Source organism: Trifolium pratense, linkage group LG7 (assembly GCF_020283565.1).
Source record: "Trifolium pratense cultivar HEN17-A07 linkage group LG7, ARS_RC_1.1, whole genome shotgun sequence".
NCBI classification, from domain to species: domain Eukaryota; kingdom Viridiplantae; phylum Streptophyta; class Magnoliopsida; order Fabales; family Fabaceae; genus Trifolium; species Trifolium pratense.
The window spans coordinates 52,645,604-52,661,728 of NC_060065.1; the positions used below are offsets into that span (position 1 = coordinate 52,645,604).

At 33.0% G+C, this 16,125-nt stretch overlaps 2 protein-coding genes across 3 annotated transcripts; both read left to right on the top strand.

The window, feature by feature from the left end:
* Positions 1-1,883: 1,883 nt before the first annotated feature.
* On the top strand, positions 1,884-10,943 carry LOC123898890 (serine/threonine-protein phosphatase 6 regulatory subunit 3-like). 2 transcript variants are annotated; one of them, XM_045949921.1, is made up of 19 exons: positions 1,884-2,268; positions 3,034-3,137; positions 4,023-4,109; positions 4,201-4,276; positions 4,376-4,450; positions 4,562-4,615; positions 4,781-4,840; positions 4,930-5,046; positions 5,413-5,507; positions 5,587-5,795; positions 5,962-6,059; positions 6,360-6,463; positions 6,599-6,764; positions 6,991-7,113; positions 7,692-7,774; positions 8,121-8,262; positions 8,383-8,412; positions 8,577-8,647; positions 9,615-10,943. In XM_045949921.1, the coding sequence occupies exons 1-19, from the start codon at positions 2,230-2,232 to the stop codon at positions 10,438-10,440; spliced, it is 2,559 nt and encodes an 852-aa protein (XP_045805877.1). In that variant the 5' UTR covers positions 1,884-2,229; the 3' UTR covers positions 10,441-10,943. The 2 variants fall into 2 exon arrangements, with proteins under 2 accessions (XP_045805877.1, XP_045805878.1); XM_045949922.1 differs by having other exon boundaries at positions 1,921-2,268; positions 9,618-10,943.
* Positions 10,944-11,957: 1,014 nt separating this feature from the next.
* Positions 11,958-12,398, top strand: LOC123898891 (ubiquitin-like protein 5). Its single transcript, XM_045949923.1, has one exon. It carries the CDS (start codon positions 12,035-12,037, stop codon positions 12,254-12,256), a length of 222 nt encoding a protein of 73 aa, XP_045805879.1. The 5' UTR covers positions 11,958-12,034; the 3' UTR covers positions 12,257-12,398.
* The last annotated feature ends 3,727 nt before the right edge of the window (positions 12,399-16,125 follow it).

Below are 16,125 nucleotides of genomic sequence, written 5' to 3' on the forward strand. Positions count from 1 at the left end.
GATTTAGAGAGTCTAACTCAAAAGAAACTCAATGTAAAACTTCTAAAATTTTTCCATCTCGTAAAAATTGAAGTTTACAATTTTTTGAAGAGTAAATATGGATAGATATATTGGACATACTAGGGGTCTGTTTGGCAAGCAAAAAAAGTTAGCTTATAGCTTATGTCTTATGGCTTATAAGTTAAAAGACCTGGTTGGTAACAGTCTTTTCAGAAAGAGTTTTTAGCTTATTTTACTGACTTATAGCTTATTTTCCATAAGCTATTTCAAGTAGCTTCTAAGCTTCTAGCTTATCATTTTTCTTCCAATTTTACCCTTATAATTTTATCTTAAATACATTTTTATCCTTTAAAATTTATTACAATTGAAAATAAAATAAGTATGTTATATATATATATATATATATATATATATATATATATATATATATATATATATATATATATATATATTTATATACCGTATTATTTTTTTTTCGTTTGTCCCTATTTTTATTTCTAAAACGTTGTTGTAAGTACCCATATATTATCACCGTTTTATATTTATATTAGTATTACTGTATCATTACTTTTGATTTATCCTTATATATATATATATATATATATATATATATGTTACTCAGTATAAGGAAATTGATTGTTATTACCTGTATGTACCTATATTTGTTATAAAAACCTAAAAAATGTTAAATAAATTTGGTTGTTATAAAACCTAAAAAATATTATGTTTAATATTTTTTATAAAGTATAATCATTGAAATGAAAATAAATTTAAAACAAAATTTCAAATAATAAAATTTAATTTAATAATATATAAAAAATATATTAAATTAGTAAATTTAAATAACTAAATTTGAAGTATCTTAAATATTAATTAGATATAGATTTTATAAAAGAAATTACAAGAGGTTTTATTATATGTTATATATGAATGACCTTTTATGTCATTTTACGTTTATCAGTCAGTTGAACCGCTAATTTTATCAAACACTTCAATTAGCTTATCAGCCATAAGTCATCAGCCATCAGCTATAAGCTACCAGCCATCAGCTATAAGCTATATGCTAGCTTATCAGTCAACCGCTATTTTTGCCAAAGAGAGCCTAGAAGTACAAATGATGTTATATCCACAATTCAAGATTAATTACAAGGGATACTTTACCCAAACACAAATGTAAAAGTCGAAAACGAAAACACAAGAAAAAGATAATAGTTCTATCTTCAAATGCAATGCAATGCATTGGATACGAACTTCATTCATATAAACTACAAAATAAACCCAATTTTTTTTTTTCTGATAGTCATTTCCATGAAGTCCTTTAAACCCCTTCAAATACATTTCCATGCTCATTGTTCCAATGGCCGGCCGTTACCATTCTGTTGGATATTGCGACCGTTGACTTGAGGAGAGTCATCGTGGGCTGCTCAACATGTGAGCCTTGATCGACGATCCAATAGGAAATTTTCCTCAGCGTTTGAGCTTTAGGCCCAATCCAGAACAAATACATGACACTGAAGGTATGTTTGGTTTTGTGGAAAGAAAGTGGAAGAAAAGAAAAATTACGAAAATCGATAGATGAACTTAGACTTCAAACCAAACAAAGCCTCATAGTTTTCTCGAATAAACAACTCAATAGTTTTTTTTTTTTTTATGAAAAATAACTCAATATGTTAACAAAGACATTTTATAATTTTTTTTATCGAGCAATCTATTAACCAAATTCCTATACATTAAACGTAAAGTTTTAGATTCAAACCACAACCGCTCTAATAATATCTCTAATACCTACGAAATGAACTAGTCCAATTTTATAAAACTATTACTATTATATTATACTTCTTCAATTATTTACACATATCTTTTCAAATTAATGTAAAAAAAATAAAACAAAAATGATGAGATGCAAAGAACAAATATAATAAGCATTATTATGAAAAACGTGAGATGGGCAGTGTTTGTGTTGTTGTTGTGTGGCAATTCCGGAGTATATCATTTGTACTTTAGCGTTATATACAAAATTAAATTAAATTAAATTAATTAATTAATTTTTGTGACTTTTCATTTCATATTTCAATTTAAATTTCATCTTCATTCATTTTTGTTTCTCTCTCTTAATCTTCTTCTTCTTCTCTTTCATTCGATCTTCACGGCGATCTCTCCCTCCACAAAATTAGGGTTTACAGCATCACCTTCAGCCCCCAATTTCCAGATCCACCTACCTTCTTCTACATGTTTTGGAAACTCGCCTCTCTCTCTGCTTCCTCCCCTGTAACATTTTTCATTCCCCCCTTTTATTTCGCTATACTTCAATTATTCATTTCTCAATTATTCACTTATATACTTACTTTCCCTATTTCAATTCATTCATCTCTTTCTAATTACCATGTTTCGTTATGCTAATTCCAATTGCTATTAATTGCCCCATGTTAATTATCTTAATTTCTATTCTTTGGATCGGTTTTACCTCTTCTAGGTTGTTTAAACTGTATTATAGCAACTTGTTGTTATATATGATAGGATAGGATAATCTTAATTGGAAAATTTTGATCCACTTTAGCTAATTAATTGATTTTTTGTAATTAAGCTCTTTTGTATTGCTTTTTTAAGTAAAGGGTACTTTGACATGTTATATTTTATGGGATATTATAATTATAATGTGCATATTGAGTAATGAAAAGTCCTTGAGGTTTAAGTGATGTTTGGATTTCCATTTGAAAATTTTGAAATAACTTTTGGGTTAAAGCTGGTTTTGTGTAGTTTTTGGCCAAATATTGATTTATGAAAAAATTGATTGTTTTACTTTTAAGATTTAAGTATTTGTTTTTTATGCTTCTCATTAAATTGAATTTTATGATTTAATGCTTTTAAATTAATGTCTAAAAGTTTTATGAGGATAACTTAAATTGAGAATTGAAGTCTTAACTTTCAAGTAGCTCAAAAACTTGCATATCTTATTTTCTTATTTCATTGATTCCTCTTTTTTTTGTTACTGGTCAAGTGCATTTTTTTACATTGCTTGTTTGTGTTGTGCAGGTGGAGGCTATATTAGACAAGGATAATTTCACTTTAGAAGAGCTTTTAGATGAAGAGGAAGTAATCCAAGAATGCAAGGCCTTAAACAGTCGTCTTATCAACTTGTATGTTTCCATTTAATTTGAACCAATAGAGTTTTATTCATTTTCCCAAACAAGTCTCACAGTTTTGTGCATTTTTTTTTTGAGTAAATCAACATATTAGTTCTTGAAATTGTGAGAGTTGGTTAATTCAGTCCCTCAAATTTGCAAAATAGCAATTTTGTCCCTAATAATATTATTGAACGTCAGTCAATTTAGGTCCCGTTTGGATTAGCTTATTTTTGAGCTTATACAAACAGCTTATGCAATTTTTATGTATTATTATAAGTTTGTCAAGGTAGTTTATGATAAAATAGCTTATAAAAATACAATTTTCACTAGTGTGAACTTATAAAATAGCATAAAACCTAATTTATATTGCATAAGCTCAAAAATAAGCTAATCCAAACGGGGCCTCAGTCCTTTTTTTTCCTCCAAATTTAGCATCACCGTTTTTAGGTTCTATGTTTGTCTTGATGTTGATGTTCTTCAATTTCATGGGTTAATTTGCTATTTTGTAAATTTGAGGGACTAAATTGCTTGGCTCTTTCAATTTCAAGTACCTAAATGCTCATTTACTCATTCTATTTTTGCAACTGTCCAATTTTTATAAAAACGGAAAACCTAGTGTCGTCAAATACCTTTAACAATGATGTCTGTCAAAGGGCCAGATCAATTGTAGGCATTTTTGTCTTACATTTGCAAGAGATTACATGATTCAAACGTGTGGTATCCTAGTCACATAGCAAATCCAACCATCGCGCCAAGGCTCTCATTTGCATATGTTCAATGCATATGTTTGGTGATAGTTGGAATTATTATATACATACATAAAGCACTGGGTGGATAGGCAATCATAAAGATGATTCAAGAAAAGTAATTGATAATTTTCTATTTTTTCCCTTTTAGTTTGAGAGATCCAGCTCAGGTTGAGCAATTGTTACGCTACATTATCGAAGAGCCACCACAAGATGCTGAAAGTAAACGGACCTTCAAGTATGCAGCCCTAACATTTTTTTTTTCCTGCAAAAGAACTTCAATTATTTCCACTTTCTTGTTGCCAACTGATTATTTGACTGTAATTTAGGTTTCCATTCATTGCCTGCGAGATTTTTACATGTGAAATTGATGTCATCTTGAAGACTTTGGTGGATGAAGAACAGGTTTATACCTCATTCTGTTTGTGACTCTATTTTGTGATTGAAGTTGTATACTTAGGCTTTGCTTTTATTAATTTCCTCTTTTTTTCCTTGTAATTTCAGCTGATGAACTTATTATTCTCCTTTTTGGAGCCTAATCGTACTCATAGTGCTTTGTTGGCTGGCTACTTTAGCAAGGTATATGTTGGGTACAATTGGAACTTTAATTTGCATAATATTTTTGCGAACGTTGCTTATCTGATTATATAATACCATTTACTTTATGCTGTTTTCTACGCCATTTTACAGGTTGTTGTTTGCCTAATGATTCGAAAGACAGTGTCACTTATGAATTATGTTCAGGTAAGTAAAAAAATGCACTTGTGTATAGTACAGTTGTATATTAGTATTGCTTATTGTATTTGATATTTACTAATACGCTTTTATGGAGAAAGCTCAACCATTACGATGTATGTTACATAGTCTTCCTGTGAAATTTTTATTCACGATTCAGCATACTTTTTGCAGGCCCATCAGAATGTTTTTCGCCAATTGGTTGATTTGATTGGAATCACATCCATTATGGAGGTAAACTTTTAGCTTTCCGTTCTTAATTATAACAATACCGTGACCTTGGTGATAGATAAGATGGATTCTGAGATTTGTTCATTGGTCAGGTTTTGGTTCGACTAGTAGGCGCTGATGACCATGTGTATCCCAATTTTATTGATGTGATGCAATGGTTGGCTGAGAGCAATCTGCTTGAGATGATTGTTGATAAATTAAGTCCATCTGTAAGTGAAGCATCTATCCAAGTTTATGTTTTTTGAGCCAGCTTTTACATGTTGCTATATGATATGATTCATTTGGCCTTCGATGTATGCCATCGAGACATGTTTAATGAGCATACAGCAGGTCACACACTGATTTTGTTTTTTCAACTCTACTAGCTTTACATTTTGTTGATGATAATGATTACTAACGGTGTCACGAGTTTGTCCCTGAAAATTCATTTTTCTGTTGCGCAAATGAGTTATTAATGAAAAGCCCAATATAGTCACTCATGTTCTGCATGTGTTTGAATTATAATTATATAGGTTCTTTACTGCCTTTCTATTTTCTGCAAATTATCTTACAACTCTTTTCCCTATTTAAATCAGTGTCCTGCTGAAGTTAATGCCAATGCAGCCGAAACATTATGTACAATAACACGGAATGCTTCATCTACTCTTGCAATTAAACTATCAAGCCCAAGGTTTGCATCGGAAAGCTTCATGATTTTTCTTTTGTTATGATTATGTGAAATAATTATATATTTTTTCCTAAACACGCAGTTTTGTCGCAAAAATTTTGGGTTTTGCATTGGAAGATTCACAAACGAAGTCTAGCCTTGTGAACTCACTTTCAGTGTGTATTTCTTTGTTGGATCCGAAAAGATCTTCTATATCATCTCCCCTTTTTCATTCATTCCGAACTCAACACATGTATGAGCCACATATTCCTGTAAATCCGGAGACTATTGGTGCAATGCTCCCTAAACTTGGTAAGATGGAATTAATGCTGTCTTTTTTTTGTCTGTTGTCAATAGTTTATATACTCATTATTGAAGCTTTCAATTTAGTCATAAAACTGGTTATTTCAAATGTCATGGTACAAAATCTATCAAATTTATTGTCCATATCACGTCATCAGGGCTTTCCTTTCTTCAGGTGCATTGCTAATTCTTTTGAATGTGTCATCCGATGAGAAAGTATTGCCTACAACATATGGAGAATTGAGACCTCCACTTGGGAAGCATAGATTAAAGGTTAGTTTTAATGGTTTCCCCCTTCGAGTGTAGTGGAGTTACTGTGGTACCCTCCCTATGTACTCCTGGTTTCAATAATTTAGTGGGTATATCAGTATTGTTTGCAAACTCAGAAAATATCGTTAGATTATAAGAAAATCTCTTATAACATCTTAATATTGTGTAGACTGTAGAGTATCTCGGATTATTTCTTAGGATTAGTTTTTTTTTTTTAGAGTAGACTAGTTTCTATATTTCTTAGTTGTTACCGTGAATTGTTTTCCTATACTTCTGAGTTGTGCAATTTTTTTCTTCTTTTAGATTGTCGAGTTCATGGCAGTTCTCTTAAAAACCGGAAATGAAGCTGCAGAAAAAGAAATGGTCAACTCAGGAACCATTCAACGAGTTATTGATCTTTTTTTCGAGTAAGCAAATCTGAAACTTATTTGACAGACTTGTGGATGTTTAAAAAAAAACTTTGATATCTTCTTAGTCTGTGGATATTGCGTATTTTTACAGATAACATTTTTTTAACCATTCTGACTGATCTGATAATGCAGGTATCCATATAATAATTCATTACACCATCACGTGGAAAGTATTGTATTATCATGCTTGGAGAGTAAAACTGAAGCCATTGTTGATCATCTTCTGCGAGATTGTGATTTAATTGGAAGGATTATCCAAGCAGATAAACATTCTGTTCTCTCTTCTGACAGAAACCTGGTACATGAATGCTTCAAACTGATAAATTAGACGTTGTATTGGTCATTGCTGTAATTGAGATTAAATTATCTTGTTTTTCCCAATATTTTATTGAATTTGAATTTAGAAGGGAGAAGAAAACACTCATAAGTTGGGAGAACTTATATGTAGTTAGCAATGTTTCATTTCTACACTGCCATTGAGTATACTGGAACCAATTCACTCAGCTTATGTTTTTTTTCTTCAGCCAACTGTACCTGCTGCTGGAAAACAGGCACCACGGGCAGGAAACATTGGCCATATTACAAGAATTGTTAACAAACTTATTCACTTGGCGCACAGCCGAAGCCACATACTGACATGTATTCAGGTTAGCTGTGCATTAGCTTATTGCCACATACTGACATGTATTCAGGTTCATGAAAGTTTCACGAGTTACAGTTATTTTGTACTATTGGCATAAATCTATTAAGATATGTGAAATATGCTTTGAATTGCTATCCTTGACAAATCTCCTTAGAAATTGATAGATTTGCTCAATGATTTGAAATAAGCTTGTGGTGTCTCTTGTTATTAACATTCTTCCTCTAAAGCTCATCTTATCAAGGATTTGAGTTCCTGATATGCATAGTACACCTTTGTGTTTTAATTAACAATGTCATCAACATCATAGTTCACACATTACACCTTTTCAAGCTTTTGGTGTCTTGTCTAAACATTCTTTCCATGAAATTAAAACACAAAGCCTATTGAATTGTGAACAAGCAAACATGAAATTAGAAGCAAATGAATTTTTCTTGCATCTAAATGGTAAAGCCTATTGTTGTGGAATTAACCTTGCATTGCATCCAGGAGACTAGGATCATGAGGCTGCTGAACTTGCATGTTGAATTTATTGGGACAAACTTTTTCTTATATATTTCAATTTGTTGTTCCGAACATCTGCAGGAAAATAGTGATTGGAATGAGTGGCAAGCTACCGTTCTTCAGGACCGTAATGTGGTTGAGAATGTTAACCGTTGGGCTTGCGGGTAAGCTCTGATCTCATTTATTGTGTATAAAGTCTTTGTTGGCAGTCTTGAATTGGTTGCAGTAATGCAATTGCAAGCGGCTAGGTGACACCCTTACATGGTTGGTCTTGTGACCTCACATGAGATTGTAAGGGTTTGGGACTTGATATTCATTAAATAACATTAGAAATATAGAGTAGATTTTATTGTAATGTTATTTATGATTTAGATTATATTGATGTGAGAAGCCATTTCAAGTGAAGCCACAATCCTTGGTTGAACCTTCTACATTTTCGTTTTGTCATCTCTTTGTTGTGATTTCTGTCTCACTTCGAATTCTCTCTTTATTTTTCCTTTTCCTGTGCAGACGCCCGACTGCTTTACAAGATAGGATGAGGGATAGTGATGATGACGACATTCATGACAGGGACTATGATGTTGCAGCTTTAGCTAGTAATTTGAGCCAGGCCTTCAGATATAAAATTTACGGGAATGAGGATAATGAAGAGGTTTGTATTTGGCATCCTCTTCCCCCTGTGCAATGCATGCATGTTACTAATTTTGTACGTGCATTTTTAAATCCTGTACCATTAAATGCTGGACCAATGTTTTGATTGGCTTTGTTGCAGGAGCGTGGCAGCCATGATCGAGATGACGAGGTACTAGTGTTTATTTGTTCTTGATAGCTGTTCTTAATTCATTTGGGAGTTTTTTGAGAATTTGTGGGACCAAGTCATAGCAAATTGTCTCGTGACGAAAACACCTTGCAATTACTTTCTGTTAACTAATCTGATAGCACATTTATCTGTTGTATGAAATGCAGGATGTCTACTTTGATGATGACTCTGCGCAAGTAGTCATATCATCCCTAAGACTAGGTGATGACCAGGGGAGGTGAGTCTGTTTATTTTGTCACATAACTGGTAAATTTGTTAGAATATGATTGTCATGCAGATTAATCAGTGTAATATTATTTTCAAGCGAAGTTGTAAACTGGTGTTTGTGTTTGATAAGCAAGTGAAATAATATAGTCATACTAGTATACTATGTTGAGAATATATTTTTCCTGGTTTCTTGTATGCTTCATCTTCCCCTTTCTTTCATTAATTTTTTAGGGAAATTTCAAGATGACTACAACATAGTAGTAGAAGGTATAAATTAGTTACTGATTAGAGAGAAATGTCTTTCAATTGCAACCAAGTAAGAATGAGTTTTTTATTAGATATTGAATAGACAACATACCCATAGATCCTCTAATAGTTTCTTCTTCACTTGCAAATTTCTTATAGGTCCTCTCTCTTTGGGCGATTTCTCGATTTGTTAAAAATGCTGACATCTGGTTATAGAAGTAGAATGAGTTTTTTAAGCACCAAATTTTTTTCATTTTTGGTTTTCTACTTCATGTTGTCACTTTGGTAACTTTCCTCCCCATTCTATTCTTATCTATCATATGCAAAAATTAATATCATAGATAGGCTATGCAATCAAAACGGAGAGCATAAGGACCCCATGAGTTTGAGCGTTTGGAAGACATTAAGTTGGTCACTGCAGTTTAGTTTTCAATTGATGCTTAGATATACATTTGAATTTGATAGATGCACTCAATTTAGAAATAGAATTATTGTCAACATAGTTTTAATGAGAAATAATCATTTAGCTGTTTTACATGCTATCTCCATATGGGCATGTTTATTTATGCTTTCATGTATGCTGGGAAACAGAAAATATTCAATAGCTTCATTTACTCACCTAATTCTGTTGAACGGGTGTTACAGAAATTTCATGGAAATCTGTTGGTGTGTAGTATTTAAATTATCATTTGATTCTCAATATAAGAAAAATAACACTTTTTTTCTTTCAGTAGCCTGTTTACAAACTCCAACTGGTTTGCATTCCAAGACGACAGAATTGGTGATGCAAATGGAGGCACAACATCATCTGAGATGATGGATGAGATAAACTTGAATGGTGCTTCTAATGGCGGCAACAACAGTGACGATGAGGTAGTGGTTGGAGAGGATGAAGAATTGGATGAAAGTAAAAACACTATGAATGATACATCTAGCTCTAGCACAAACTTCTTCAGTGGATTACCGGGTAGCAATTCCGGGAATGGAGGTGCTTTGAACTTTGAAAGTGAAAAGGCAAGCGCTTCAAATGATATGGGTTTCTTCAGATTTGAGGCATCAGACAAGGAAGAGTGTTTTGGTGATAGGCCTTTGCCTGATTGGGTGGGTTGGGGCGAACCTTCAGATATGCAAGTTACTGGCGCCGGCATGAATCCCTTTATGGATCATGATGATGAGTCTGGTAGCAACCTTTCTACCAAGGCTCAAATAGGTAGCTCTAATTCTAGTTCTCCAAAATCGGAATCTGTTTTGTCGAATGGGTCACCATCTAGTAAAGATTTGATCGATGGGGTTGGCGACTCAACTCAAAGATCATCAGCAGTACCTTCACTATTTGAGGAGGATGTTGAATTTGTAGGCGTAGAATTAGAAGGAACTGAAAAGGCTATGGAACAGGCTCTGAAGGAGGGTATAGTTGGAGAAGCAGGACCATTGAAAAGAAACGCGTCTCCAAAAGCGGCAGAAAAGGAAAATTCCGAAGAGGGTAATCCTGGGATGAAGGAATTCAATGATGCGAATTACTGGAGGGTTGACCAAGAGGTTGCTGTTCTGGAGTGATTAGCATAATGGTAAATCATGCTTTTTGCTGTATGGAAAGTTGGACACCAAAACCAGTGGATCTGATTCTTGGTTTGCAGGAGCGGCGTATGCAGCAAACTAATGTACAGTATAATTTTGTTTTAATTATGTCTTATTTATTTTCACGCTTACTAGATATTGAGCTTGTTTATTATTCTAAGTTTTGCTTTTATCCTGTAAGTGAGTGATTTAATTTTATGGGGGTCTCCCACATTTATCGAATTGGCTCTCCCGTTCTTTGTTTTGGGCTCATTTACACGATGATGCTAATATGCACTCGTGTATTTGGCTGGTACTAATTGTTCGCTGGAGTGAAGGGTCTATTTCTACGTTCTGTGACTTGTTAGTCTTGTTAATCTGAACTTCCGCATAACATTGGTAAAGATACAATTCATCAGGGAATATTTACCAACATTATTTTAATAATTTCTGTTGATACGATGATTTTTATGTAGTTTGATATTGAATTCTCCTACTTATCAGTTGTCACATTGATTCCACCAGCCTTTTTTCAGATATGATTATTCAAATTAGTTCTTCCTTCACAAATATATAAAATCATCCGTTATCTGGAACAACTTTTGAATGTACTCCATTAGTTTATTTGTATAAATTGTTTAAATAACATTGTAAGTTTTCTGCATTACTATGTAGTTTTAGAAATGAATGCGGCAGAGAAGAATCTAGTGCCTTATAGATGAAGAACCTGTTGCTCCAGAGTCGGAGATATCTGAAAAACTGGTAATGTATTGTAATTTTTATGACATAGATGTAGGAGTTTGGATTTGACCCAGTTACTGGGTGGATGCAGTAACTGTTTTTGACCGTCCAATCAATACATGAAAGACTTGAAGTTTCAAAGATTACTTATAAACGTATTTACATTTAATTCCTTCAAAAATATTAATAATGCTTGAATTGTATATCTCTCGGATTCTAAAATCTTAATACGTTTAATAGTTTCTTGTGAATTGGAAAATATTAGAAATATTTTCAACCCACATTTCAATAAGTTTTGTGTGTTTAGAATGAATTTGAATTTTCTATAGTGAGGGAATTAACCTTGGGCATTCAATTGAGAATAGATAGTTCAAATTATACAACAGTAAAATCAGTATAAAACAAAATTACTGTGTGAAATTCATTTTTGTTTAAAATTGCATCAGTGAATACTACTACCTCTATGATAAGCTAGATACATCACTAATTCAATAAATCTAAAAAATATTTTTTTTTTTTTCCTTATAACAAGGACCATAGAGAGTATATAAAAAATGATAAGGATGAGGAGAAAGTTATTTCCCAAACGGAAAGTGAATAGATACAATGCACATGTCCTAGAAGGTTCTAAATTGTAATAGAATCCTATTGATGACTGATGAGACTCGCTCAGCCAATGAGAGAAAATAACTAGAAGCTTCCATTATAAAAAAAAAAAAAAAGTGGAAAAAGAACTAGAAGCTTCCACTTGTGAATATAGTATAAAAGAAGCGTTCTACTAAAGACGTAACAGAAAACACAATTACTCTGTGACTCAGAAAAGAATCAGAAATCGATCGCAGAAGAAGAGAAGATGATAGAAGTGGTTCTGAACGATAGGCTTGGGAAGAAGGTACGTGTGAAGTGCAATGAAGATGACACAATCGGTGACTTGAAGAAGCTTGTTGCTGCACAGACAGGAACGAGACATGACAAGATACGGATTCAGAAATGGTATACAATCTACAAAGATCACATCACTCTCAAAGATTATGAGATTCATGATGGCATGGGACTCGAACTCTACTACAACTAATTCTTCTTCTTCTTGTTAGTTATGTTTTCGATATAAATTCCTCTCTTATTTGTACTTTAATTAATAATTAGAGGATTAATTAGAGAATGACACAACACAATTTGGGTTTGTTTACGTTGAAAACCAGAATGTTTGTTTCTAATATGCAAACGCTATCTGCGTCGGGAAACCTATGAGACACGTAAGGTGCGTTCTCCCATTCCAACCGAATTTTCTTTAGGAATGATCGCATGTTTAAGGGATCAAAACTCTTACCTCTTACACCAATTCATTATTGGTAAAGATATATTTTTTCTACTTACATCTCAAAAATTTCCGGTTACATGGTTACATTACACTCAAAATTAAATTTGTGTAAAAGATTCTTGCATATCTCATTCTGAATCTTCACCTCCTTTCTCACAACAAACACCATACATCCATAAATGTGTGACCCAATCTCAACAAAAGATTGAATGACAATATTTTTATGTGATTTCAATTTTGATATCGATGTTTTGGTTGTGTTTGGAACTATTCAAAGTTCACGTTGTGTTTAACTTGATAAGGTTTATGTGAATTGAAAATAACACGTCAATACATAAACTGAATTTACCTAATATACATAAACTCAATTTACCTAACTATGCAAACTCAATTTACGTGTGGTTTACAAAAATATTGAAGAATGTAAACTGAGTTTAGGTAATTTTTGTAAATTAAGTTCACATGACTTACGTAGACTCAATTTACATATGATATATAAAATTAGTTCACATGGCTTACCATAAACTCGGTTTGCATAGGCTATGCAAATTGAGTTTACACATATAAATCGTGTTTTAATTAAGGGTATTTAGGTTGTTTTGGGGTGTAAATATAATTTCTTGGGGTGTGAGATTAGAAATTTTCTTTGTGTTAATGGTTGGTTAATAAAGTGCAACAAAATGACCTAATTACGAAAAATAAATTTTTTCTTCGGTTACTATTATAAGTAAATTTGTATTTTTTGGTTTGTCGGAAAAGTGATGTATGTGGCCATATTATGAACCAAATACATAATTTTTTCAATGTATCAAAACGGTAAAATTTCGTTATAATAATGATCGGGAGAAATATACTATTTGGTCAAGCAATTGATTGCAATTTTTCGAGTTTAGATACCTATTTCAAAATTCAAAAATACTAGTTTAGATATCTAAGAGTAATTAAACCTTGAATTAATCTAGTTTATGGTAACGTGTTAGAGGAAACAGGGGTCCATCCGCCACCGCGTTCTCACGGTGAGAACGAGAAATGGCACGCCAACAGGAGGGGTTCAATGTGATCGGTGCGGTCCACATCAGCGTTAGCATGAGCCTCAACGTGAGCTTGAGCCCCAAACTGACCCCTCAACTTGATGTTGATGAGGAGGAGTAGCATGCTGATCAATATGAGGTGGAGGAGGAGGTGAGGATGATGATATGGTGGATGTTGGTGAGGAGGAGGAGGAGGTGCCGAAGAAGATATATGCAAATAAATTTACATATTTGACCCCGAGTCACATGTATAATGTATTTCCAAGACGACCTTCAAACAAGAGCGTTCTCTCGTTGTATGCAGTAATACAAGTCATATTGCCCGACATATCTTCGACGGTCACGTAATTTAGATATTAAATTTTATTTCTATTTTGCTGAAGTGACATGGGAGTCACTGTCCACGTGTACCGGTGTACATTGACTTGGTCAAAATCAGTGGGAGACCAAGCTTTTGCAAGGGGGGCCAAAAATGCTATTATGAAAGTTAGAGGGTCAAAATAGCAAGTTTGTGAATGTTAGGAGGTCAAAAATGCAATTTAGTCAAAAACAAAATATATATACTAACAAATTATTAAAAACATTTGTTTATAAAAAAAGTCAAATACATATTTCATGTACTAGTTCCCTGAGGTTAAAGTTAGGCTAGAAGTACTAGTTGAGCAATTATGCAAATGGCCGCAAAAAAGGAAAAACACGATGAAGCAAACTTTGGATGCTAAAATGGGAAGATGCCTCCCTATTCCAATGCAAAGAAAACAATCTCCATAAACTATGGCTTTGTAACTGAAAACAAGGAAATTCAATTCAACTCATCGGAACGAGTATTCTTTGTCTTTGTCTTTGTACTTTGTGAATTATATTGGAGCATGCATGCATGCCACTATCACCATTATTTTCTTCTTATTTGGACACACACTTTCATTTCTTGCCCCTTTGACCAATTCACTCTTACTACTAATGTTTACCTAATTCTTCTTCATCCATAAATTTCCTCAATGGTATGGTAGTACTACTTTGATTATGGTCAAGCTTTAAATTAATTAGAGTTTTACGTACAAATCAAGAGAGTGATCCCCATGCCTATATAAATTAGTATAAATAAGAAATGATCCCCATGCCTAATGTTGAAACAAGCAAAGACGTCACAATACTAAGATATTAAGTCAATTAATGTGTTCTCAGTTTTGGTTCACAATAAAAAAATTACATTTACCAAATTAGTTGGTTCAGTGGTGATTGACGCTGAACTTGGTAGGGAAGACCACAGTTCGATCCCCCGCAACTGCATTTGGGACGAGACTGAAACCACTTGATGTCAGAACTCGTCCCGAACTCTGTACTACTAGGGCCTCCTTCCCATAGGAACCAAAGCATGAAAAAAAAAATACATTTTTCTATAAAGAAAATGCTAAAATAATACTATTTCCAATTTTTTATACACGATTAAAAAAATTAATGTATATAGTGCAAAAATATTAACTAGATACACAAATTTATGTTGATTCATATGTCTCTTATAAAAGGATCATATGTAGTATAGTATATTGTTGTTAAAGACATAAAATAGTAGAGTCGTAAAATCAATATTATAAAAATTAGATTGTTTGTCTATAAATTCTAGTTCAACTGAAAAAACCGTCAAATTGTTAGATCAGACACCTTTATGATTGAAGTTCGAACCCCATCCCTCCACTTATATGTGTGAGTTTTAAAACTTAACACAATATGGAATGGAAAATTTCTCATCTATTATTAATTTTAGTTATTAAAAAATGTGAAAAAAAAATGCAACAAACGGGCAAGGGCATGAAAATGAAGAAAAAGCTCGGGCATCAAAACGGTGACACATCACGTGAAATTTGTAGTAAAATTGTGGTAGGAGTAATTAATGAAATTAATTAAGCTCTCTCAAAATCCCCATCATCTTCTTTCTTTGGTCTCAATCCCACGTGTGAGTTGGCATAGGACTCGACGAAACACACACAACACAACACATTAACACATTACCTAATCCTGATGTTAAGGTGGATGGATGGGTTTTCTTGGGATTGGGATCAACAACCTATGTCTATGTATTGTCTCTCTTCACTCACTCTTCAATGTCTCACGTGCAAACACCTTTCAATTCATCATGCTCACGTAATAAATTAGACTCCATTTTAGATTTCTTTAAAGAAAGTGCAATTCATATTTCTTGGCAAAAATAATGAACAAACTCTTTGCACTTCATACATTTGCGTTATCTAAGGTAAAAAAGAAGTTAATTGTGGCACTCAATAGTTAAATACAATAGTAAAAAAAAAATAGTTAAAAAGTATAAGTAATTAAGTACAATTGTATTGTGTATTAGTTAAAAAGTATTTATTGGTTTTAATCCTCAAATCCACTCGGGGTTGGTCCAGTGGTGTTGGCCTGAGTCCTTGAAATATGTTCATTTCAAGGTTTCAGGTTCGATTCCCTCTGGTGCGAATTTTGGTGGGCTAAGTCCATACAGAGCAAAAAACTCTGACTTTAAATGGGACCCCCGCAAGTGGGCGGTGAGATTGGTCCCATTGAATTAGTCGGTCCTAAGACTGGATACCAAATTTA